At 34.3% G+C, this 26,683-nt stretch overlaps 1 protein-coding gene across 2 annotated transcripts in view; it reads right to left on the minus strand.

Moving 5' to 3' along the window:
- ARHGAP15 (Rho GTPase activating protein 15) overlaps positions 1-26,683 on the minus strand; it is a 590,409-nt gene that overhangs the window by 452,684 nt on the left and 111,042 nt on the right. For both annotated transcript variants that reach the window (XM_045559125.1, XM_045559126.1), the window contains exon 6: positions 22,122-22,211. In XM_045559125.1, coding sequence (XP_045415081.1) covers positions 22,122-22,211 — 90 coding nt within the window. The remainder of the gene's footprint in view (positions 1-22,121; positions 22,212-26,683) is intronic.

The following is a 26,683-nucleotide window of genomic DNA, read 5'->3' on the forward strand; positions in this document are numbered from 1 at the left end:
GCAACATACGGCATAAGGACATGCATTTTGATTTTTTATTGGTGAGGTATTTCATATAATATTTAAGTGGCCCTTTCATACATTTAAGAACTTGAGTTATGGCAAACATTTTATACTATAAAATAAAGCAATTATTAGTACAGATAGTCTTCACCTTACAATGCTTTGATTTATGATTTTTGACCGTATGATGAGTTTATTGGGATGTAAGCCCATCATAAGTCGAGAAGTATCTATAATTATTATAAAATATCATCATCAAATAATTCAGAAATAAGTATTAGATTCTATTAGAGCTTGTTGAATTGTTTTCATCTATTTTATCTTTTATTTTATTGAACGAAAGTATCCCAACCTGATTACTTTCATTTTTTGGATATCAGTAACTTAAAGACAAGGATATCGGTAAAGCAATGTACACTATCTGGGGAATGGACATGCTTGAAACTCAGACTCGGGGGTGGGGGGCATGGGCAACATATATATAACCTGAACTTTTGTACCCCCATAATAAGCTGAAATAAAAAAAAATTATTTAAAAAATAAAAAAAGAAATATTTTAAAATAATGCACAGTCCACAGATAGATTTATTGTGTAGGTAGAGCAGTATAAACACTTTGTTTAGCTTAATCTTTAATTTAAAGAAAATCTATTGAAAAGACACAAAAGAACAATGAAATCATAAACTGTCAACAATCTAGACAAAGTGCTTGAACACATAAACCAAAAATAATCTATTATACATTGACACCATCACTTTTCCATTGTCAAGCTTTTAGATCACATTGCCAAAAACAAGAAAAATTCCATTTTATGTGGCTAACTTTAAATTTTGAAAACACAGGTAATTAAAAACAAGATTCTGGACTGACCTGGGGGTTAAATGCATATTTGATTAAATACTTTTCTACTGAAAACACAGAAGAGATCAAGCTCTAGTAGCCTTGGAAATTGAGGATATTGATTGGTGATTCTCTGGAAGATTGCTAATTATCTTTAAATACTTTACAGATCATCTGGACTGAGATTAACAGCTAGTGCATTTCTTGACCTTTTAAACAGAATAACACAGCAAGCAAAAGTATGAATATTAAGAAAGCCCGGGCTAACTCTCCTTCCAAATATTGTCTGGCCTGGTCTGCTCACCACAGTTTTGTGATCATCATTCTACTGTATAGGAGCTGTTTTGGGGGGTCACCAGGACTATTCACATCCCTTTTCCATCCCATCTCCTCCACTTGCCACCACCAACAGCTTCTAAGGAAGCAGCATGACAAGAGGATAGATTTTATGTGGTGAGTAAAATCAATAATGACTGGAGATTTAAAAGAACATAATAAATAGTTCATTTTTCTAGAAAATTATAGATTCATGCCCACGTTTGAGTAAAAAAAGAACTACAAACTGTTTGAAATTCTACAAACTGTTTAAAATTAAAATAAATTTTGGTTTAATTTTTGAAATAAATCCATCTCATTTCAATGAGTGGAACATATAATAGAAAAGGATATTTGACACGTGATTTTCCTTCAACTTTAAAGTGGGAGAGGGTTAGTTTGTTGGCACTCAAGTGGAACTGAAGGTGTAAAAACCTATAAGAAAAATATATAACAATCTGGGTCCTATAAAAAGAGTCTACAAACTAAAGAAGAAAAAGAGTCTACAAACTAAAGAAGAGAAGCAATTCTTAAAGGATACAGAAAAAAAGCATATCTGGAAGGAGGGGAATGTAGATTTATTACAGGAAATAGAACCTTTAGGAATATAACTGTGTTGGCTTCTCAATAAAAGAAAATTTGTAATTTATACTGCCAGAAATGGAAGATTCGATTTTTTAAAGGGCTAATGTAAAGTGGAATGTACATACAGCTGAAAAAGGCAGCGAAACAATGCAGGAAAACTCTATACACAGAAGCAAAATTAAAATATTTATTAGAAGAAGACAGAGCAGAATTAACAATTTATAGAATTGTATTGACAATGGAGAGGAAACAGTGTGATTTTTAATACAGAAAAAAGAGACAAACTGAGGGAAATTTTGAGATTTTTAAAAACGATATGGATGAAAAATAAAGAGGGGTAATTTTACAGAAAGTTGGATTTCCTGAAGATGAAAACTAAAACTTGAAGTGATCATCAATGACATGAACATTAATAAAAGTAACTTTTTTGAGCTCAGATATTTTTGAATATACATTAAAAATATTTTGAATGTGACTGGCAAAATAATGGAAAAATAAATATGATTTTTTAACATTTCCAGAATAAAGATATAAGCATAGATGTAAAAGAAGTTACTTACAAAGACCAAAATCAGGTTATTTTCATACTATACTGACAGTCTGAAGATAATATAGCCATATTGAGATAATTTTGAGAAGGAAAAACTGACCGAGAATTTGACTTTCCTGTAATTATAATAAATTATATGAAAAAATAATTGAAACAGTAGCATTGGGTCAATACTAAAGAAATCAAGTCAATATCTCTGAAATATACTTATTAAAAGGAAGATAATATACAATAAAAACTAAGCATCACAAAATGATAGAGCAGCAACTCATTAGTTACCAAATGGTGTCGAATGATTAGACTACTTGAGTTACTTTACTTTCCACACCAAAATAAACTGAACAAATTAAATATCACCAATGGATCAAATGGCTAAGTGCTAAAAAAAATACTGAGGCTCTTTCAAAAATAAGCAATACAGGTAAAAAGCTACTGATCTCAGGACAGGTAGGGATTTTATATAAAAGTATAAATGCAAAGAAAATTATATCCAAATCAAAGCAGAAATGTCTACACATAGTTGAAAATTTTTATGTTGCAACATTCTGAGCAGTCAAAATCGAAGAAAGTTTTAAGAAGAAACTTTTGTATTTGGTTAAAATAAATACAAAGATTAATATTTCATTAGAGAAGTGCTTGCTTATAAACTCTTAACAAAATATTTGCACTTCCTTGTGGAAATTTTTTTTTTTAAAGATACTGATATTTGCACATATGGGATGTGTACATGTATCACTTAACAGGCAGATCTGCAGGACTACTGGCATGCACTTGTGGCCACTATAACATTCACTGAAAATGATTTTGTTTTAAATAATTTTCCTCTTGGTTTTCTCAGTGTAATCAAGAAAGTAGTAAAAATGATAAATATTTTAAAAAATAACTTGAATTTTTTAAAAATCTTTTAAACAAATTTATAATTTATAGGAAGTGATTTGGAACACTTTTCAATTGGAAGGTGTACATACATAATCAAGTCAGAGTTTTTAAATTCAGGGTTATTTTATTCTTTATCTTCATGGAAAATGGTCAAAATCTAATTGGGTGAATGAGAATTCATTCTTCATCTTCCTAATAAAGGGTGATTCATTGAAGAGATACTAATTAAAAAATCAAGTGTCTCAGTCATCAGCTGAAAGGAACACTATTAACAAATAGAATAAAATCTCTATGATAGTGAAATTTAGGAATTAGAAAACAAGTTGATTGTAAGGATCATGACTGTATAAGACTCGCTTATTTTATATGTGACAAAAATTACAGCTTTAATGGCAAAAACTCAACCTCATCCATTAAATACTGTCTAAATTCTGAAGATCCCTAAATCTATATCTTTATCTCTGACCCCTCTCCAGACTTTCAGAGTTTTTAATTCTCTCTTTAGGGATTTATTAATGGAAAAGTTTGAGAAGCATTACTTTAATGAGCTTTTAATTTCTATATAAATTAGTGCATTTGAACATAATGAACACATATTTGAAGATGTTGGCATAGGAATATTTGGCATAGGAAACATGCAAACCGTATTCTTTCCTCTTGCTTAAAGAAGTCTACCAAACACATAACTTTCTAAACAAGAAAACTTATTCTATTTTCTTGAGAATATAAGATATTCTTATTTTTCAATGTTATGAGTTGATCCTAATTTAATCTTGTAACTACCAATTTCTTCTTCCGTTTTACTCTTAATCCAAATATTTGTTGTCACTTTGATATCTTCTACATTCTTTGACAGTAATATATCCATATTTTACCTTAAACAACTTGGATGTCTAAAGTATGTTCATCTATAGATTTAACAACCATTGCATTCATCCAAAAATATTATTAGCAAGTATCCATTTTATTGCTACTTTAGAGATCATTTAATTACTCACAGTTTCCAACTCTACCATGTGTAATTTTTTTTTTATAAACCAGTACTAAGAATTCTTACCTGACTTGCCAGATATTTGTTTTAAAGAAAAAAAAAAAAAGGTTTATCCAAGATACAAAAAATCTTTTTCTTTTTTTGTTCCAATTCACAGCTGTACATAGAACTATTTGCCATTCTTTTCTAACATAAGACTCATTTTGGTTTTTTGGTTTTTTTTACATTCTTGGGAATTCCAATCAGTTTAATTGTTTGACAGAATTTTTCTGCCTTTCCTCAGGAGGTGTAAATTTTTCAAGTGCCAGCAACATATACTAGAATATTTCCCAGGAGTGGCAGCTAATTGCAACTTGGTTTACTGGGACTGTTGTTTGAGGGCCTTTTTGTTTGTTTGTTTTAAACCAATATGCTCTACATTAGAAAAATAGGATTTAAAACCAATGTCTTCAAACTAAAAAAAAAAAACAAACAAAAAAATACACTCTACAAAATTACTTTGCCATGATAGCTACATACATAGAGTTGAATTACAATCATTTTTCACTGACATTAGTTGGTACTTTTGCTAAAATTAAAGTAGTTTTTACTTGTTGTAACAAATCTAGAGCATTAAAAATAAAGTTTATGCCTCATTCTGAAAATATAGATGGCTTTTTTTCCAAGCAAAATATGTTCTTCTTGCTATTGAGCAATTTACATTAACAGCCCTCATTCCTTCCTCCATCTCATCTAATGTTATCTTTCTAGTATACACCCCAAATGGGTATATTTAATCAAACTGGATAGAGAAAAAGTAATTTTTATGCCAGTGTTTGTATTCCAGAAAATAATTGTTGTTTCAACAATAAAGACACCCTATAACATATTTTCTCAGCAGAATATTTTCTGGCACTCCAACAAAATTACACACAATATATATACACTTTATATCTTTAAAGACGGTATACAAATATCTGTGAATGGAACATAAACTTATTTGATAATATATAATATCTATTCACTTACCATTGCAAAAAGGAATAAACCTATTAACATAGTTCAATTACTGAATGAAAATACTTTCTATTAATAACTCTTTCCACATTTTTTGTCACCTTCAGAAAATACTTCTTTCACCCTGAATTCTTTGACCTTCAGCCCCTATAATTCATGCATGTGCCTTGGACTTAAATCATTATTGATGCAAATTTCCTATATTCCCAACACTTCTGAACTAATTTTAAAAAATAGATAAGAATTGGTGTGCAGGTTGACATATGTGTTGAATAACTTGATCTCTACTTTAACACTCAACAGTGTTTATCAAAGGAGCTGAATGGTTCTTCTAAATGAGTCATTATGTTACCATCAATTACAAGTACAGGATAAATTATGTTAAATGTGCTTTTATCTCTGGAATGGCTTGATGAAATTTTACTCCATTTAAACAACCACAACAACCACCACAACAACCCTTTATTTAGATTGAGCAGGTGATTTGAATATTTAGTTGTTGGGGGGGGGCTGTGGTAGGTTCTTTTACTATTCTCCATTCAAACTAGTGTCTCTCCCTGCAGTGGCTGTACATACAGGAGGATTAGGAATTTGTGCTCTGTTGGCTCTGTGACTTCCTTAGTCCCATGCAATGGAGACAAACATGACATAAGCCACTGCTGGGTAGGAGCTGTAAAGGCCAGCATGTTGCTGGTCACATCTGCTCCAGAAAGAGGCTGTTCCATTAACCTGGGAGCCAGAGGGAAGACAGTGTGAAGCTAAACAACAGAAATTTGTTCCTGAAGCATAACTCAGCCTGTTTTGGCTAATACAGGGGCCATCCATTAAACTATGATAATCAAAACCCCAATGATACTTGGTCTTTTGTATTAGTCCATTAACTTTTTCTTAATTAGTTTATTATGATATCTTTTTTATTTATTTAGAAACATGAGTGAATCCTAAACAAAGTTTATGTAATAAAAATTGACTATAAGGATTTTGTTCATATGATGGAAACCCTATGCAAAGTAGTTTCAGAAGAGGCCTCTTCAAACATCTCTCTGCCTCTGAGTCAGATTGGACTTATCAAAGTAGAAAATTATTACTCTTTCAGAAATATTTCTCTTTTAGTAAGGAAATTTAAGAAATTTGTATGCTAAGTAAACAAATAAAAATTGTAAGTTAGCAATCATAGATGTGTATCATTTCCAAATCATGTCTTTTGTGAAAGCAAACTACCTTCTTACACTGGCAACTACAGACCACTTTCAGTCTGCCCTATTTTGGGTTCCACCAAAATTAGTGGGATCCGCCAAAAGCAAGAAAATAGTCTACATAATGTGAGTCTTAGTTACTTTCTGAGAGCTTATATTTGAAATATATTCCAGCTACTTTCTCCCATCAGTGAAATTTTCACCATAGTTTGATTTGTATTACACTGGCAAAAATAATTTTGTTTGACTTTAGAAGATAAAGTAATATGTGTTATCAAAATGGCATTTTATATGAGGTGGAAACATTAATTTAAAGTAAACTGTAGAACAAAGGATATAATGGGAAACAATGGAAAATAGTGGAGTGTTATTCAATTTCCTAACCATAAATTAGACGTTTTTGAAAACTGACTCTTCCAAGTTTCTGGAGCTCTACTCAATACTATGAAAAAGTAATAACTGAGCACACAGTTTCTAAAATAACTATGAAAAAAATATCATTTAACACCTAGAGTTTGATGTAACTGAATAATTTTACCCTCTGTTTTTCATCAGTTTCTGTTCCTCAAGTTAACTTAAAATAGATTTAGAAATAATAAATTTTATGGAAATTTTAAAATTTAATTTAATTTAAGGAATTCAAATAAATTTTCAAGTCAAGACGGAACAGACTTAACATTATGCAGCTTCAGCATGAATAAACTATGCTTATCTTTGGGTTTAATTATGTAAGAAAAAAATCAGAAAGAAATAAATGAATTAAACCTTGTTTACATATTTTGGGAGGAAAAAAGAAACTAAAAATTATATTAGTGAAGGCAGGTCTAGAAATTGCATATTCACCTTACACAAATAAATATCTCTGACCTGGAATATCTTATGAAAATTCTCATAAATAATAATGGCACTTTCAATGTGTACATTTTTCAAAATTAAAGAAATTGTTGGAATATTTAATTCTAAAATCCAAAGCAACAACATAGGCTTCATATTTTTTTAACTAGTGATTTTTAACACGCAAGGTCATTTTCAACTTTTAGAAACAAATAGAAAAATACCATTTGCAATAAAAATATGACAAATACAATTTTCTCAGGTCATTTGCGAGCTTTTCCATCAGCAGCACAGAAATCGAATTTCTTTTCTTTCTCCCAGAAACTCTTGAAGTGCCAAAAACTTTTAGGCTATGTTTAGATTTTCCAACTGTAGCTCTATCTGCTCTTAAGTCTTACAGCTTAATTTTGGGGTTAGAATTTCTACAGTTGTTGGCCTAACAATGATCTGTGACAACCCTGGATTCTGTTGGTCCACACTATTTTTTAAAATATCACAGATATACAATTTTCTCTGATTTTCAAGAGGCCAAGAAAGATATTATCTTGAAGACTCTGAACACACTGTTTTGTGAGCATTTTCTGTCATTTTTTCCCTTGCAACTTTTCAAGCCAAATTATGTTGCCTCCACCTAATGTTGCAAAAACTTTGGGTGAAAGCCCAATGTGATTCTAAGACTCTGGTATGATTCCGTGTAACCTGGCATCCTTCCTGGAAGTTAACTTTGTTAGGCAGCTATTTCTGTAAACAAACTGAGTAATAGAAAAGCTACATGACCAGATGAAATGCCACTACCTGCATTTTCTCTATAAGCCTATAAGGAGCTAGTCCTTAGTAATTAAGTATTGGAAGCTGACATCATGAACTGTGGTCCCATTACCTTTTAAAAGACCTTATTTACCAGTTGAACTTTACTTTCAAATATGTCGCCATTTCTTATTAAAAGCCACACTATTGAGTTATATCCATAGATATATTATTTGTATCAATTAGCTATTGCTCTTTAATAAACTAGCCCAAAATTTAGTGGTTTAAAACAACTACCATTTATTTTCTCACAATCAGGAATCTGGGCTGCATTCACATAGTCTCATAGGGTGATATGACCACGAGTCCTGGACCTCCACTATGTGAGTCAGTACATTGGGCAATAGGAGTGTTTCTGGATGCCATTCATACACCAGGGTGGCTATCCATAACTTATCAAGTCCAGAATGCAGCAAGTCCAGGTTGTGGTGCAAGGTCCTTGACTCTTGGGCCATATGATTCAGAAAATTCAATGAGGAATTAGAGTACAGTGTTACTGTGGAGTTTGTGGTATGTTATACTAAAAGCCTCACAACAAAGGCACACAAGATTCTGGTGGAAGGTTTTGCCTTCTGCAGCAAAGAAAGTCTTCACCAATTGAAAAAGACCTCCTGGCTTATCCCTGGATCATCTGTAATCAGGAGCATCTGATCACAAGATATCAAGCAACTATAATATGTGACTTCAGCTTCCCATATTGACCCAGCTATTGTCAAATCCGCAGAATCGTAGATTGGGCAAAAATCCATGGATAGAAATGCTATATTCAGAATTTGGCCCAAGCAAATCCAGAGCCCCAAGTGAGTTCCATGAACAGATGGCTCAAATGCCCATTATACCTGTCAATGTTATACCAGTGCCTCTCCCTGGGCTTTATCCTATGGCCTCCATGGAGGCTCCTGAAGGCAGCTGGTGAAGGATGCAAAAAAAGTACTCAAAAAACTCAAGTCTGATTTCATGGGTCAGCTCAATATGTTGGTGAGCACCAAAAAAAATGGACTTCAGCTGCACCATAGGCCCACCCTGGGTGACTCTGTAGGACAGTGGTGAGGAGAAATCCTGCCATGGGTCAGAGATGCAGCAGTGAACTTGCAGTAGGGTAGCCTGAGGTAAGAATATAGGTTGATTTCCAGATAGTGGAGGATGGCTTTGCTTGTTGGTCAGAGGCCTGGAAGAAAACAGTCTGGAAGATTGGAGACAAGGAAGTTTGGCTAATATCAGAGGATTCAAGAAAGTGGGTATAGAGCATTCAGACTTTTGTGCCTCATTTTAATGTCTCAATGTCTACCAGAGAGTATGCCACTGCACCAGATGACTACATCAGTTGAAGTTCTCTAGCCTCTCTTTAGCCACTTAGGACTTGCACAATGGGCCCCTGAATGGAATGGCCATGGTGAAGGGATGGAGACTTTGCACAGACTCAAAACCATGGCTCTCCCTCACCAACTGATAAAAGCCCTACCACTGCTGATTGCACAATCTTCCAGCAGCAGAGGCAGAACCTGAGCCCTTTAAGACCAGCCAGGTGCTGGATGGAAAATTGACTACATTGGACCCCTTTCATCCTTGGGGAAGCAGTGATTCACTAACAATCGAGTTGACATAAACTCTAGATATGGGTTTGTTTTCTCTGTCTGTGGTGCCTCTGCCTGCCCTACCATTCCAGAACTTGAAGAATGCTGAATTAGCAACATAGGGTCAATCACAACATTGCCTCAAACCAAGGGAGTGAAGGAAATGGAACACCAGGCAGATGATTCTGGGATCCACTATTCTTACTAAACATGGTATCACTTGTAAACAATCAACCTAGGAGAATAATGGAATGGCCTCTGAAAGTCTCAGCTAAGATAGTAGTTTGGGCATAAGACCCTGTTTGTTTGGGATTCTGTATTCCAAGATATGGTATATTGACTGATTCAATACACGGCACATCATCAATACATGATGTTACATAACACAGTGTCCCAAGCAGCTGGAATATATGGGCCTGTGGACCAAAAGGTAGAATAGAAGTAAGAGTAGCCCCTGTGCTAACCCATGTACAGCATTTATGCTTCTGAGTTTTGCAACTTTGGATCTGCTGGATTAGAAATTCTTGCTCTTGGGATGGGGGAAGAGGTTTACTTCTAACAGGACTTAGTAACGGTATTAGGAACTTAAAGCCATGGCCACTGCTTGGTAACTGTGGGTATTCAAGATGTGGACCAGCAAGCAAGGTAAGGTTGCTTCTGCAACCTTCCAGTGGCAGCAGGAAGAATGATTTTGGAACTCAGATGATTCATGAGTGAACTATCAAATGTAGTGAATGAAGCCTGGAAATGTCAAAAAAAAAAAAAAAATCAAAGGCTCAGAGCCCTCAGATACAAAGGTTTGATTGACTCCATCAGGAAAGTACAAGAGACTAGTGACAGTCCTGGCTGAGGAAGAGAAAAACCTAGAATGAGTGGTGGAGGAGGTGGATGATAAATATCAAATATGGCCTCATACACACTTGCAGCAAAGGAATGATGCTTTTTCCACTAACATTTTTTATTATCTCTTTTGTAGAGATTGAGGCCAATCACCATCTTGAAGACTTCACAACAGATTAGATTTAACATGAGGTATAAGTAAATTTGAACATCACAAGGGGTAAACTGCAGCAGATACTTCTTGCATCCTGCCTCACACCCTCTTTGCTTTGTCTGTGACTACAGCTGCAGCTGGTGTACCCAGTTCTGTGTGGGCTTCAACTCCCTTTGTACCGACTGCATCTTGTCTCAGCATTTTACTTTCTGCTGTGGATATTTTCTGGTTCTACCGAGTATGAAACCTGAAAGAGCCTTCTTGACACTCTCACCCATGGACAGCCTGAAACTCAAGAAGATCTAAAGATGTTATCCCCTGCCCGAGGCAACCATAAATCAAAGGGGTCAGGAGCTAATGAACAAATGCTTCGTCCTGCCAATCCTTAGGTGCAAAATTCTGGCAAGCATCCCAGCTGCCCTGTGACAAACTCAATAATGGCCTTTTTCTTCTTTCTGTTTCACTCTTGCTAGTCCTTAATATTTACTTTCTGCAGATCACCTCACAAACAAACTAGTTGCAACACAATTCCTAGTCTTAAATTTTGCTTTCTGGGGAACTTGGCCTAAGCCAAGGGCATATATGACAAAACTATTTGCTTAAAGAGATTTGAAACTAGCTTCCTATGAAAGAAAAGGATCATTCCTTCACTGAGATACAGCTGTCACTGTCATAAAATTTAGCATAAACAAATACACCATCAAATGCCCCGCTATAAAATGTAACATGCAGCAATTACATACTAAAGGATTTAAGGTGACATCATTCATTACAGTATATGAATGATCCTCCTGACTAAATGGGAATTTAGTGTTAAGTAGCTGTAAAAGCTGCCAAAGAGCAAATGTTATTGAAACAAACATTAGCAACTTATGACTAAAACCTGGGGCATCCTGACCATAGCTACAGGGCTTACTATCTCTATTATGGAGCCATTAGGAACCACCATAAGGTTGCATCCAAGTCTATTAGGAGAATAATTTACTTGAAATTTTATACTTACAGATGAAAGAGACAGGGACATAATCATTATTGATTTTACTTTCTTTGCAAGGTTTTATTGTTGTTCATATCCTCTTCCTAAATGTGGGTGGAATAGAGAAGAGAGGAGGGGTGGGAAATTGAGCCATCATCTCAGAGAAGATGAACAATGCTCTTCCATGAGCCAAATTATGTTTTCAAGAAGGAAATGTTTAAAGTGGGAAAAGTAGCTAATAACAAAGATAATGTCAACTATGTATTTACAAAGTGAAAACCTTACCCAAGAATTTTCAAATAAAACTCAAAAGTCTTACTTAAAAAAGAAGCATTTCCAAGTTTTCTTGTAAAGAATCATATTCATTCAGTATTATAATTCTCCAGATTTAGTGCAATGGCTCTTTGTTATCTGACTTTTACTAAACCATAGGTGGTTTAATAACATAGGGAAATAGTCACTAGAAACTGAATATTAACTATTAAATATCATCACTGAGAATTCAGAATAAAACCTCAACTTCCCTCCTGGGGCAATTTTAATTCATTATCTCCTATAATCTTCAAAGACTTGTGATCTATCTAAACAGCCATTTTAAGGGTCAGGATTTTCACTACATACAATGAGACAGTCTACAATGATTAGAAACTTAAAGCATACTAACATTGCAAAGATAACCTAATTAGTTTTGATTAAGAATGAGTTAATGCACCAATGCTTTAGAAGCATCAAAATTTCATTTTAACTATTTTATTTTCAAGAAAAGGGCAATGTGAACTGAATAATATTTGTCATTTAATTTGTAACTTCACAAAGAAAGATTATTTTATAGGTTCCCGAGTCATTAACAATTAATCAGATTACAAATGACTGGGAAGAAATCTTGAGTTTTATGAAGCTCTATACATTTTTTCCTTTTTTGACATTGTAAATTGTATTATTTCCAAAGTCAAACTCAGTGAGTGATAACTTAAAAAATTCATGCTTGGATCCAAATGAGGGGATTATAGAATCTCATATATATTCTTATTTAAGCCAAATAACATAGCTTTAGATTCAATAAATCTTCCTAATATTTGAGTACATACTTATTTATTTGCCAACAGAAAAGAGTGTCAATAAAATTCATCAGTCAGCAACAGCCAAGAGTAACTTCCTCACATTAGCCATGCAAAATACATTTTCCCGTTTAGGACAAAAGATATTCAAGTATTTCATTGCCTCTCCGGAATCCTCCACTCTTCCACCAGAGAGGGAGAAAGGGCTGCCATCAGATGAATGACATCTAGGACCAGCGGATGTTTGCATTTACATTTTGCCACATAAAGCTCTTTGAATACCTCCCAAGAGCACCCAGTCAAATCAAATCCGCGAAGTCAGTGCTGAAACGCCAACTAGCCACCAGATGGCAGCAATGCTTTTATGAATAATGCAGCATTCTGTACAGTCCATCTAAGATTTCCTATGTTAATTATAGAACAATCTTTACTTTCGTAAAAGAACAAACGTATTTGTAATGAAGCCAGCCCATTTTTTTATATCTCCAAGTTATATTTTGTGGGGTCCATTTGTGTGTTGAGTATTTGGGGCCCCCCAAAATATTTATTTTCCTATGCGTTAAACATTACATTGCTGTTGAATTACATTTTGATACTGTGGTAGAAAATGGCTGTGGCTTGAAACAAATATTTTCCTTCCTGATGGACAAATAACATCTGCGGTTGTAAGTGTTCCAGTATAGCTGTCAAAAGAGAAGGGTTTCACGTAATTTTCTGCCACCATCTTCACTGCATCCTGCACTTGGAAAGAGTGTGTACATAACCTCCCTTTCCACGAATTGATTTCAAATCTATCACAGATCTCAAATACCAGAAGCTTGTCTCTTACGTGATCAAGGATGTGGGAATTTTGAAAATGAAGCATCGCTTAAATTCAACTTCCGAAAGAGAAAAAAACAAAACGATCAAGGTCTTTCTAAGTTACTTGGGAAGGGAGTTCTCACTATCGGTGTTTCTTTACTTTTTGGAGCAATTTCAGCAAGTTGTTAATTTTGACACCGTAAAATTTTTGGTTTGCACATGTTCACCCAGGAAGTGAGACTGGTGGGATTTCTCCCGGTGCTGGAAATGAAATGTCAGGTAAATTGGTGAGGCAGAAGTCCAGAATGTATTAAGAATAGCTCTCTGCTAAAAAGAAATGCATCAGAACCCTCCATGTGAATGTCCCTCCCTTGATCAAGTCACCTCATACCGATCTGTTATCTGAAAAGAATTCAAACAGCTTCCTTCCTGATTTTTCCCCAAGATCAGCCATCTCATTTCATTGTTTCACTTTGGCCATCCCCCTACATCCTGTTTTGTTAAGATAAAAGAGCAGCCTCCTCCCCTCTTCAAATACCAAGAATCCTTAACTGCCCTGCAGAGTTTTATATCCTTGCTTTTGAATATTTATTTTCTACTAAATTTTTAGTAATATCTTTAACTCATATATTGAAAGACTATGCATGGATTCCACAAGTGGCTTCTCCAGTTCTGCAAGAGTGCTGGCATTTTCCTTTCATCTTAAACTTTTTTTTTCTTGTGTTCATTTCAAGCCTTTGTTTATGGATGCTTGCTTTGTTATTTGCTTGTACTGCTTTAAACATTGCTCTGAGGTTTCAGAGTTTTGCTCACCACTGCCCAGATATTCCCCCTGCTCAGTGGCTTGTGGCGTATAAACACTGTGAATATATATGTATTTTTCTCTTGACTTCAGATCCAGCCTCATTACCTTATGTTTCTAAAAACTGAATAGCATCAGCTATTTATCTGCCAGTGATCCTGTGCTATCCAAAAGCACTCAATTTTATTTCACCCTGCGTCCTCCTTATGGACAAGCTGTAAAATGTGATACCATTTGCTGGCCCCATCTATTATGTACCAGCTTTAGGGATTAAATTGTTCCTCTTTCTGGAATAGGCCTGTTTGCTATTAAAAAAATCATACACAGCATGAAATAAACATGGCTACTCTCTTTAAAAAATATAAAATAAGAATTTTGAAACAGATACGAAAAAGGAATTTCTTGATTTCAATATTACCTAGCCAGCATTAATGTAATCTTTTCTGTACTTTATACAAGATGAAAGTCACAAACGGAAAAACTGTAACACTTGTTGATTTTACTTTGAAAATATCCGTGAAATCCCTCAGTGTTAGTGGTTTCTTTTGCTCAGGTTGGCGTGCATTGCCTGAAGTCCCAGGTTTGAATCCCACGTGGCTCAGTTAGCTTCACTCTGGTCGTGTGGACACAGGGGAACTGCACTGCTAGCCACAGAATCCCACGGGTGGCACAGCCACCATCATGTGGGCTCCACCAAAACATCAAGAAACAGAGTATTTCATGAGACGAGGTGATGCACAGCATGATGTCAATAAACAAAGAATGGCATGTTGCGCTTAGCCTGGTGTCAGACTAAAACCCAGAATGTATTCCAAAAATACAACCCATATCTTTGAGCACACGTTGCCAGCTATTCCAGAAGGCAATGTGAGGTGAGCTAACCAGTGATCTAAATTCTTTAGGTCACATATATCTATTCTGAAGAAGCCAATTTTTTTCTTTCATTTTTAATTTGATTTATTTTATCTTGTTTGGAAACTGAAATCTTGGTTCCCTTGACTAATTTGGGACCAACATATACTAATATGACGAATGCCAATCTTTACTGTCATTCAATTGCATTTTGCTTTGATGAAAGTTCAAAGAGAAATGAAAGCAGTAGCATAGCGTTATGCCCCTTAGTAGTTAGTAGAATACTGAAGCTATGTAGATGAGTACAATATCCTCAATCCTTCACAGAATCACCCAGGCAACATAAAATTGCTATTTGTTTTCCCTAACAACATATTTCTTATATGTTGTTATATATTTTAATTACCAATGTCCAGATTATATCATGCTTATTAAAAAAGAGCTTTATTACTTGTCAAAAATCAAACCTGCCATAAGACAGTGGTTCCCAAATCACATGATCTGAACCAATAGGCATGACCTTCATTCGGGGGCCGTACTTTCCATCCAGCTTCTTGTTTCTGTTTCTTTTTTTACCAGTCAAAACTGACATGGCCTATCTTTCTCACCTAGTTTCTTACAATCACTTTTATTTCCTGTCTCTAGGCTTCCTCCTTTGCAGTCAATCTTTATATACTCCTGGCAAAGCTTCTATTATAAAATTATACCCCTCTCTTCATGCAAAATCTATGCAATCTCACTCTCAAAAATGAAGCCAAAATCGTAAAAATAATCATGTCTCTTTCCAGAGAAAAAGTATTGGCCTGATATCTCTGTAGGAGAATATTAATAAAAAGTGTCACCATTGTCTCTCATTTGGGGGCATGGTTGCTGCACTTGTCTCTAGGTCACCTTTTGCAAATTCCTGTTAATAGCTTGGTAGGACTTTCAGGGTAATGCTTTTCTTTAAGTATTATGTGTCGTTGAATAATTAACGTATATTGATTAGATATTACATCCATGACACTTTGTAAGAATAGAATATTAAAATAATATAAGTAAGATTTGAGGAGATATGTTTTTAGTTACACAATGAACGAAAGATTTTCTCATGGAGTATTAAATCTTAGTCTATTGATAAGTTCAGAAGGCTGCAGAAAGAACTAGAGCAGAAATTCTGAGTTGCACCTCACAGATATGTGCCTCCCTTATCCAGATTCTTCTAAAATCCCCATCTAGAAATTTCCTTCAAAATGTTGTGAGATAACATGGTTAGTAGATGAATTATGATACCTTGTTGTATTTATACTAAAAGCGCTCCTTTGTAGTTGCTTTCAAATACACCAAATACAGGATTGCTTCATTTTCTGATTAATACACGTGGGAAGCAGGTGAGGTAAGGACTGTTCTCTCTTATTTCCTTGGTGTGACTGCAAGTGGAAGGAGGGATCCCGCCATGGGTTCTTTATAAAGTTACAACTGACATAACCCAAACTGCAGCACACATCCCCAGACTTTCCTAAATGATGGATGAATATCTAATAGGTAGATAAAATGATTGGGGTCAAACTATAAAGCAAAAAATAACTGTATTAGACATTAATGCTTCTCTTGCTCTGGTTTATTTTTAATGTCATGTCTTTTAAGATACTTTGAGTAATTCTCTAAAGTGAAACCAGCTTTACTCAAAATCTAATGCATGTATGAATGTGAAGAATCATCCTTTTGCATTTAGCCTAACTACAAGCATTGAAAAATGAAAGAGAAAATTGGTAAAAGCTCAGATTTATTTTAAACCACCACTTTTAACACAAGGAAATGGATAAAAGCAAAATACCAGTAATTTTCCTTTTGGTTTAAAATGACATTTTCCAAGATGCTATTAAATTATCTTTGCATTAATAAACTTAAGTAGTACTTAAACATTTTAAGCTAAGACATATTCAGATCAGGAAGAACAATCAAATTATGCTTGAATGTAATGCATATCCATGGAAAATATTACATGAAAATGCTTAATATGCGTTACAGTCAGAAGCCTCCATCCAAAGTCAGAAAAGTAATACGAGTAACGATAAATCTATTTTGAGGTTTACTTTACTTTTAGAGATGGGACCTGTTCCCTGAGATACATTTTTTATATATTGAACAAGAATCTCAAATCCAGGAAACTTGACCATGATATTTGTTGAGGTTATAAATTGTTGGTGGGGGGAGGTGAATAGACTTTCATCTTCTTGAGTCGTTTAATATTTTCTGCCTTTCAAGCAGGCAATTGATATATTCTTAATCAGCCACAATTCATTAATTGGTAGAATTAACCTTCTTAAAGCATGTAATGTATAGGAGAGCCCAAGGCACATCTTAAACATTATATTTTAAAGGAAATTCAGGAAAATTGAGGCTTAGTCACTATCTGACTATGAGAAAAGGTAATCTTTAGAATAGAAATGATTTAATTATTTTAAATGAATAATTATCTACTGTCTTATACCTTGTAATGAAAAGGACAGAGGAAATAGATAGTTACCTTATTCTTTACTCCCTGTTTACACCCTGGAAATTTTAGAGTAAAGGGCTATACTGTGGGCATAATTTTGTGAAATTTTTCGTAAAAGTGAATTTGTTTGTCTTTTGTTTTGTTTTTTAATGAAGAAATACAACTTTAGCCTTAGAAGTAACAATTCATTGAACTGAAAAGTGTCCAGTCCTCTGGTTTAGTAAGTAGAAGGCAGTATGGGATATAGTTTCTGTCTTTATATTTGCTTTGGGGAGACAAAACTAATTTACATGACAGAATATTTAAGTAAAGAATATTTAAGTACTAAATTAAACGGCATGGAATTAATTATAGTGCTTTGGGACTCTCATATATTTAATAACGGGGGTTAAGGAGGGAGGTGGCGCAGCCTTGGGCCGCATGTGGCCTTCCGGATCCTTAAGTGCAGCCCCTCGACTGAATCCAGATTTTACAGAACATTTTGTCCTGTGAAGTTTGGATTCAATCGAGGGGCCGCACTTGAGGATCCTGAAGGCCACATGCACCCACACCTGAGGCCACAGGTTCCCTACCCCTCAAAAATATTTAACCAGAGAGCCTTATGTTCAAAGGAAGAAAGAAAATCTAAGTGAAAAATTTCCTTCAGTGTTGAAACAAGAAGATATTAAAAACTAAAAAAATTGTTTTAAATAATTATTTAATTTTTTTTTTTTCAGCCATTTTCTTAGTTGAACTTCCTATTGAAAGACTTTGTAAATGCCTAATGTACCCAGCCAGGAAAGAGAAGAAGGCGACGGGAACGGCACTGGTGTTATGGATGCTGCCTGACAATACTGCCATCCTTTAACATGGTTTTATTTAGTTATTACAACTATCTCTCTGTAAATGACATTTAGGATTATTTAAGATTATGTTGTAATCCTTTTAATCCTTAGTGCTTTAAATTTCAAGCTAAACACCAAAGAGCAAACTAGCACTTAGCAGGAATGTTTAAAACATGTGATTTGAACATAAATCTTTTTATTCACTCTTTCCCTGATGAAGACTTAGTGTTGCTCTTAAGTTTAACTAGGAAAACTTGTACCGCAGTTCATTACAAATCACTCAGTTGCTAAATGTTTTCTCAAGCTACATCAAACTTGTGAGGGTCCTTGGCAATTATCATAAATGTAGAATTGAACAAAAGTTAGCAGCATTGGACATTTACTGATTTAACTTAGAATTTGCATGACCTTTTGTAAACACTAAATATATTTCTATGTTCGTGCATCTGTGTATGTGGAAATGCTCACTCTGTTTCCTAAGGTCAAGTTATTAGATGTGTGTGCATATACACATGTACGTTATTATATATGTACATACACATGTATATGACATATTATGACATTCATATATGCTTATAGAAGTTAATTCTTTTAATATATTATTTATCATTAAGAAGTACCAATTAAGCCAAAGATTGTTCTATTATAAAATAAGCAGATGAACTCAGCAAATGATCACCATTTTGGTTTACTGAAAGTTGTTGAACACCAAAACTTAATAATTAATGGAACTATTATGTTAACATGTACCAGTCAAATAAGATTGAATCTACATCAATAATTTGATGAGCTTTTAACTATGAAGAAAACTTGGCTTTTAAAACAAAGAGAAAACGAACAACTCAAATGTTCAAATAGCATATACAAACAAATGAAATCCTTCCATTTTTTGTGTCACAAATGTGTTCTTCTGAGACTTTCAAGAATATCTTAGGCACACGCAATTTTTGTTTATTTTTCTATTCATTTTAAGTTCGATTTCTCTGCAGACATTGTAATTATGTGGCATATAGTTGCTAATCCATCAACTTTTTAAAGACAGATTTCAAATTTTAAATTATTTCTAATTTTGCTCTTCTTTGATTTTTCTTGAAACCAAAAATCTCAATAGTCATTTGCTATCTGTAATCTATAATTCATAGCCTGAGATTGAACACCAAGCCTAATTCAAACTTGGAATTCTAAAGCTATTTCTGATGTCGCACATCAGCTGAAGCTATGAGGGTCTTTTTCAGTCAGGAAGGAGCACTTCATTATTCTGTAGGTAATGAAACCCCTGCTCACACACGCTCAAACATCCAACAATGCCTTAATACCATGTTTTTGAGATATAATCATGTTTATTCTGATCATTTGAGAGTTAGACCAGCTAATGTATCTAATCAAATATTGATGCAAGTCATCTAGATTTAGCTCTCTGGCAAATCCTTCCCAATGCTTTTTCGTTAACAGAACTATAAAAGCTATTTATTTTGTTCCTCTCAAAAGGCATACTCTCATAGTCCGTATCAATGGATATGTATTAGTAAATTTTACCAAAGCTCACGTGTGTAGGTGATGAAAAGAGTTCAGCATGTAAGAAAACCAAGTGATTCACCCCCCTCAAAAAAAAGCAGAAAATGAAACTTGAATCTTTCTTTAGCTTTGTTATTCATAATATCCTTATAATCACCTCTTGTTTCTCTAAACTAAAGGGTACAATGCGAAAAGATAAACCATATGTAAGAATAGTGTGGCCCCATGGGCTGCTAAGTTACATTACAAACAAAACTAGTTGGCAATATTTTCATCTCCAAAAAGCTACCAAAAGTGAGAATACTTTTTAAAATCTTTGGAAGTACCTTTACTCAGAAATATAAAAGTCAAGTAGAAAATTGCAACAGGAGGTGGTTAGTCATGTTCAGAAAAGGATAGGATGATACCATAAATATATGTGGTGAAATATATATGCATATTGTAGATATGTAAAATTATACATAAATATTTTTATTTAATTATTTTTCTTCGATATTTGCAGCCCGAATGTATTCATCATACACAGTTGACCATCATCCTCATCTGTGATCTAATTTAACTCTTCATAAGGTTTACAGAAGAAACTGAAAAAAAGACTGGCTTAGCCCATCTCCAAGAGTTTCTATTGTCCAAGAATCATGTCTACATCAAATTTCAATGTCTTTCTTTTACAACTTTGGTGACTAGGATGCTGAATCCTCAATACATAATAAGGCTCCACCACTGATCTTAGTTGATCTAGTCCAGAGTTACTTATGTTGATCATCTAGGTTGTCATGGAGGCTAGGAATTATAATCTCTAGATTTTGTTATTTATGGCAGAATAATAAAAAGAGTAAAAAATTGGGGAAAAGGATATATCACTGATCTACAGTTCCTCACTTTAAAGCAAAATTTGGTTTTCCTTCTTGATTCTGTAAAGCCACATTCTAATCACTTTTGGCTTTTGACCATTGATGTCTGGACAAGTTATGTTTGATTTTCTTTTCTTTCTTTTATCTCTCTCTCTCTTCCTTCCTTCCTTCCTTTCTTCCTTCCTTCCTCCCTCCCTCCCTCTTTCCCTTCCTCCCCTCCTCCCCTCTCTTTCTTTTTAAATTTTACTTTTAATTGACACATAATAATTGTATATATTCTCCCACCTTCTTTTTTGATAAAAATAATTTCTATATCTAAATAGATTAAAACTAGAACCAGAAAAATAATTTATTCCAGAATATGTTAAAAATGTTTTTGTTTCTGTTTTTATAATCTGAATGGGCCCAAATTATTTGAATATACCTGAATTAGCATCTGGAAAATACAGCTCAAATTGGAAGCCAACTTTTCTCCCCTCAGTGAGAATTTAGATAGGAAATGTCAGCTACCTAGGCTTCTATAAGATCTAATATATTAATTTCAGCACAACATTTAAGAATAGAAGAATTGGCTTTTCTTTAAAGGCCAAATGCTCTTAGAAGACATTTAATTAAAAAAAAGATTATCATAAATTGGCTCCCCTGGCTACTAAGTTATATAAATTCTAAAATATACCTATAAAATTATTGGTTCCTTAGGAAATATAAAAATAAATGAAATTTCATATAAAAATAGGAAAAGATCAATCTCCATGACCTAAAATTATCAATTGCCACAGAAATCATGCTAAATTACATGATTTTGGTAACATGATGTATTTTCCAATTTCTTCTCTTTCATGGATTTCATCTAGTTCTTTCTATTCAATGGTATATGACTGTCATTATTAATCACAATCGTAAGTTATTTTTTCTAAAAATTAAAGTATGCAATACAAAAAGATTCATTTTTTATAGCTGTTCAGCCTTATCCATCCCCATAAGTTACACTGGTGAATGTAATTAATGACTGGAAGGCAGGAGTGTCCATGAATAAAAATAGCTTATTATTAGTGACTCTTAATTTGCGTATATCTGAAAATTCTATATTAAATATATTTGTCAAGCATTCTATGTTTGAACCCCAAACACAATCAAAGACATTGCAAAATTCAGTGACTTTTTGTGTAAAACTAATCAACACACAACAGATATTTTGTGTTTAGATAGCAACCAGTCACCAGGGAAAAACAACAAAACAAACCGAAGATTCAACAAGTCAATTTTTCATAATGACCTTGAGAAAACTAGTTCTTGCACGTGAACACATCAAAAGAAGGTAGTCTTATTTTGATTACCCAAGAGAGCTCTAATTTAGAGGAAATAGGAATAAATTGAATATATGTAACATTCTCACCTGAAAGACATTCTTTCTGCTTGATTTTTCTGTGGTCCATTCAATATGTGCTCCATATAAATCCACACTTTCTGGCTTGTGACCAGTTTTCTGTAAACAAAAATGAAGTAAGAATAAAAAACATACAACACTGGAGATGCATGTCAGAGAAAATAAGATTTTTTTGAGTTAGTAGCTATACATATTTATGATATAAAGTCTTTTTTTCCCACCAGTGGAAACATAATTTGTAGGAATTTTCATTTGAGAGTTTATAATTTTAACTATCTAAAATTAGAAGGCTATTTTCAAAATTATTTCATTAATTGTAGGTAATAGGGTAAATTAATATTTAAACTGTTGATATTTTGAAATGCTGTTTTTAGTAATTCTAAAAAAACAAATTTTTAAATCTGGTACTCAATAATATGGAATTTTGCTATTCAATCACTAATGTAACATAAAAGCATTTTAAATTTTAACTTATTAAACTTAAATGTAAGAGAAAAAATTGATAAGTCATAATGTAATGCAAAAAATTGTTACAGAGTTTAAGCTTTGTGACTTTAGAAAAGTTACTTAAAATCTGGCTACATACATCATCTAGAAAATTGAACAGGTGGATTAATTAATCTCAAAGTCCCCTGGTAGATTTGTGTTTCATATGTTAACAAACTCAATAAATATTTATGGTGTCAACTATGCCTTTTATATATTCACATTTTAGATTTTAAAACTATACACATAAGTATATGTATAATTTTATTTAATCAATTTAATTTAGACCAAGTAGATTATAACGTATGCTTCCTTTTACACAATTACAAGGTAGATGTTAATTAAAAGTTGTTTTTATTTTGGTAATTCGTAATAATCAATTAATAGGAATATCACATTTGCTGCTTCAAATTTTCAATTGATTCAAGTGAACCACATTTATACAACTTTATATTTTCATAACTCCATTATTAAACAAAAAGTTTACCAATTTAGAAAATTACTATTTTTTCAAGAAGCTTCTCTGTAGATAAATTATCTAGATTTCTCTATAAATAAATTCAGCACTTTTCTCAAGTAATTGTCTGTAGAATACTTTAAAATCTTAATATGGATGTTTAATATTTTTAGACAATGCTTTTAACATGAACTTTAGGATAAAACATGAAATAATGAAAGAATGGTAAAAATATTAAAAGAAATTATGTGTCCACATTTGTTGCCTCATAACTATTTTGTCTAATTCTATTAGCTTTATAGAAACAGACTATTTGTCAGAAGCCTGAAATCTGGATTTTTAAATAAATTGTGATTTTTTTTTGGCAACTGAATAATTTTTGTTCAAAACATTGTATCAGCCAAACAACTTTCCTGCAGGATAAATTCAAATGGCAAGATAGAAGTTGCTAGCACACCTACCTTTCCTTTTTTATTTAGTAGTAACTTCATGAGAAACCCAACAAGATGAGCCATGCCCCTTAAATGCTCCATATTTTGATCCATGAGAAGTTTTTATTGGTTTACCCACACTCTGCCATCCAGGTGATTACTATTGTGGAAAATCTCAAAGCATAATAATGATGTTCATTGTCAGGTGATTTATGATGTAGAAAAATAAAAAACAACATGTTTCTTATAGAGTTACTTAAATGAGGTGATATTCAGAATCAACAAAAATAATCTTTAAGAGTATGTAACAAAAGAGATTATGTTTTCCATATAATGCAGTCATTATATATATGTGTGTGTGTATATATATATATGTATATATATATATAAAATATAGCAAGCACTTTTTATGGGTCAAACACATCCCCAAGTGCTTTACAACTACTAATTCATTTAATTCTTAACAACTTTATGAAGTAGGTATTCTTATTATTACCATGTTACAGGTAAGAAAATATACCAGAATGGTTAGGTAAATTTCCCCAAGATAACACAGCTAGAACACGAGGGGGCCAGGATTTAACTGCAAGCAGTGTCATTCCAGAGTTTGTTCTTAACCAATGTGCAGGCCCTGAACATTGCGTATACACTGCGATCATACTCATGCTAAAACGCATACAAATTTGCAGACTACAGGACAGACATATTGATCTTGCTTTTGTCCTTCTCTGTTAAACTTGATCTTGCCTTAGGTCCTTTACCCCACCTGTTTGCCTGGAATATTTCCCAATCATCACATGGCCCGCTCCTTCTTATCTGTCAGGTCCCAGTTAAATGTCACCTTGTCAGAGGTCTTGTCTGACTGTCTTATACACAAGAGCTGTGCTCCAGCAAGCACTCCTGGTTACTCTCTATCCCACTGCTTGTTTTAATTTCACCGCAGCCCTCCTCCTGCCTGAAATTAACATACATATTTTTATATGCTGACTGTCTGTGTTTCCCCCACTAGAATTAAGCTCCCTGAGTTAGGGCCTTGTTTCCCTTTTCCTCCACTGTTTTTCCCAGTATGTGGAACAGTGCCTGGCACGCAGTTGTTATTCCATGAGTATTTGCTGAATTCATGAATGAAGGAAAAATACCAAAATACAACTAGCTTTTGTGATTTGGAAGAAAGTCTTGGGTGTCTTAAAATTCCCAATTTTACAGCAATTAAGATTTGTATTTTTTTTTAAATGGGTATACAGTCTTGGTGTGTGATGTGGAAGTGATAAACAGTTTAATGGACTCATATTTGGACTGAATGTGGGATTTCACAGAATCATTCAATAAGCAATTATTGCACACCTATTATGTGTCAATGTGAGCCACTTTGCTGGGCACCGAGACTCCAGGGATAAGGAAGATAGTGGCTTTTCCTTTATGAATCCCATATTGGCCTCAGACTCTGCATAATTACCTATAGACGCCATATGATATAGAGCTAGAGGAAACCTACGGGTAAAAAGCATTCTGAGTTTTCACAGTCTTCTCATCACCTAGTGGTGTCAATCTTGAAATGTTCTCATCAGCGTCGTAAACTCAATCCCATGACAACTGGCTCAGGTTTCTTGCACTTGGAACTCTGTCCTCTCAGTCATCTCATGGTGTCATCCCTGTGAGCACCCTGTCCACAGGGTTGCCCTGTCTCTTGTGTTCCTTGTGATCTCACTTCTTCACCTCCTCTGCACTTCCGCAGTCTTAATTATGCTCCTCACCCAACAATCCCACTTTCAGAGTTTTCCTCACTGTTGTGATGTTTCCACTCTGTTGCTATGTTTGATCCTGATGTTATTGAAATCACTGACTTCTGTGCAGTCTCCTGGTCTCTCAAGCCCCTCTTGGCTTTACTTCCTTCCACGTCCAGGCTGATGTCCTCATTCAAGAGTCACTTCAACAACTTCCTCCACCCACCCTCTCTTCCAGTGGTACCTCTCTCATCTGCTTGTGCCTCTTTGATCTTCCTCATATCACCTAATACTGGAGAAATAACTTCAACTATTCAGGGGAACAACATTAAAAACAAAGGCCCTTCCTCAGCTGGGCCTTTGACTCTGCTTAGCAAACTTTTTATGTGCTCCTAGTCATTTTCTCTTCTTCCTCATGACACTGCTCTCCCAAAGCTGTGGCCCTTACAAGTCTGCCCCAAGTGCTTTGCTCCTATTTCACAGAGATCATGGAGTGTTTGTGCTAGAAAGTCTACAGTACTTCCCACTTTCGTACTTAGTCTGTGTAGTTAAAATGAACAAACAAATATAAGCTTTAATGATAGCTTCCTGTCTTGCTCTATGAAAGCGTTATAACAATATCTCATTTATTCCTTAAAACAATCTGGTAACAATATTACCATTGCTCAGGAAGTGCTTCAGCTGAGATGTGAACTCACTTTTATCTGACTCCAAGTTCCAAGTTCTTGATCACAACAGAATATACGGCCTCCCCCATATACCCATCTTTTCCTCCTACTAGTTCATTCACATAAAAAGCAATGGCCTTTTTAGGTCCAAGAATAAACATTCTCATTTTCTATTTTTTCCTTGTGTGAACGTTCCTCACTTTCTCTTCTGGTCTCCAGAGTTTTGGGCGTGGACCTGTGACTCCTGTCTAATGAGCTGCCATGCCTGGGGGTGACAGTGGCCTTCATGAGTGTCAGCATTACCTGGCCTGGCAGTGCCGTACAGTCTGTAAACAACTCACAAGGCATGTCCTGCTTTGCCTCAGAGGAAGCCCAAGGCTTTTTCATCTCTAGTTCCTAATTGCATCCAGTCTTGTCCCTCATTTCCTGAGTTGTCCCTTTCTTCTACTTTCTCCCACTCTCACATGGATTCTATCCTTCAGCCTATAACCATGCTCAGATCACTCTTGTTTAAAAAAAAAAACATATTAGAGGCAAAGCAAGCATCAACTCCACAATCTCACTTTTTCTCAGTGTTACATATTTCCTTCAATTATTGCCAGATTCTTCTGGGTTCTGCATTCACATTCATTTGTTCATTTTCCCTTCCCGTATTAACCACTGCAGTCTTACTTTTACTCCCCTCTTTGACTTATCTAAAATGTGTTGACCGTTTAGATTAACAAAAACAATCTGATGTCCTATTTGCCATCAGCATCTTGAACTCTGTACTGTTAGCTTCTGTTGATCTTTTTCCTTAAAGCCC

The sequence above is a fragment of the Lemur catta genome, chromosome 8 (assembly GCF_020740605.2).
Source record: "Lemur catta isolate mLemCat1 chromosome 8, mLemCat1.pri, whole genome shotgun sequence".
Lineage (NCBI taxonomy): Eukaryota > Metazoa > Chordata > Mammalia > Primates > Lemuridae > Lemur > Lemur catta.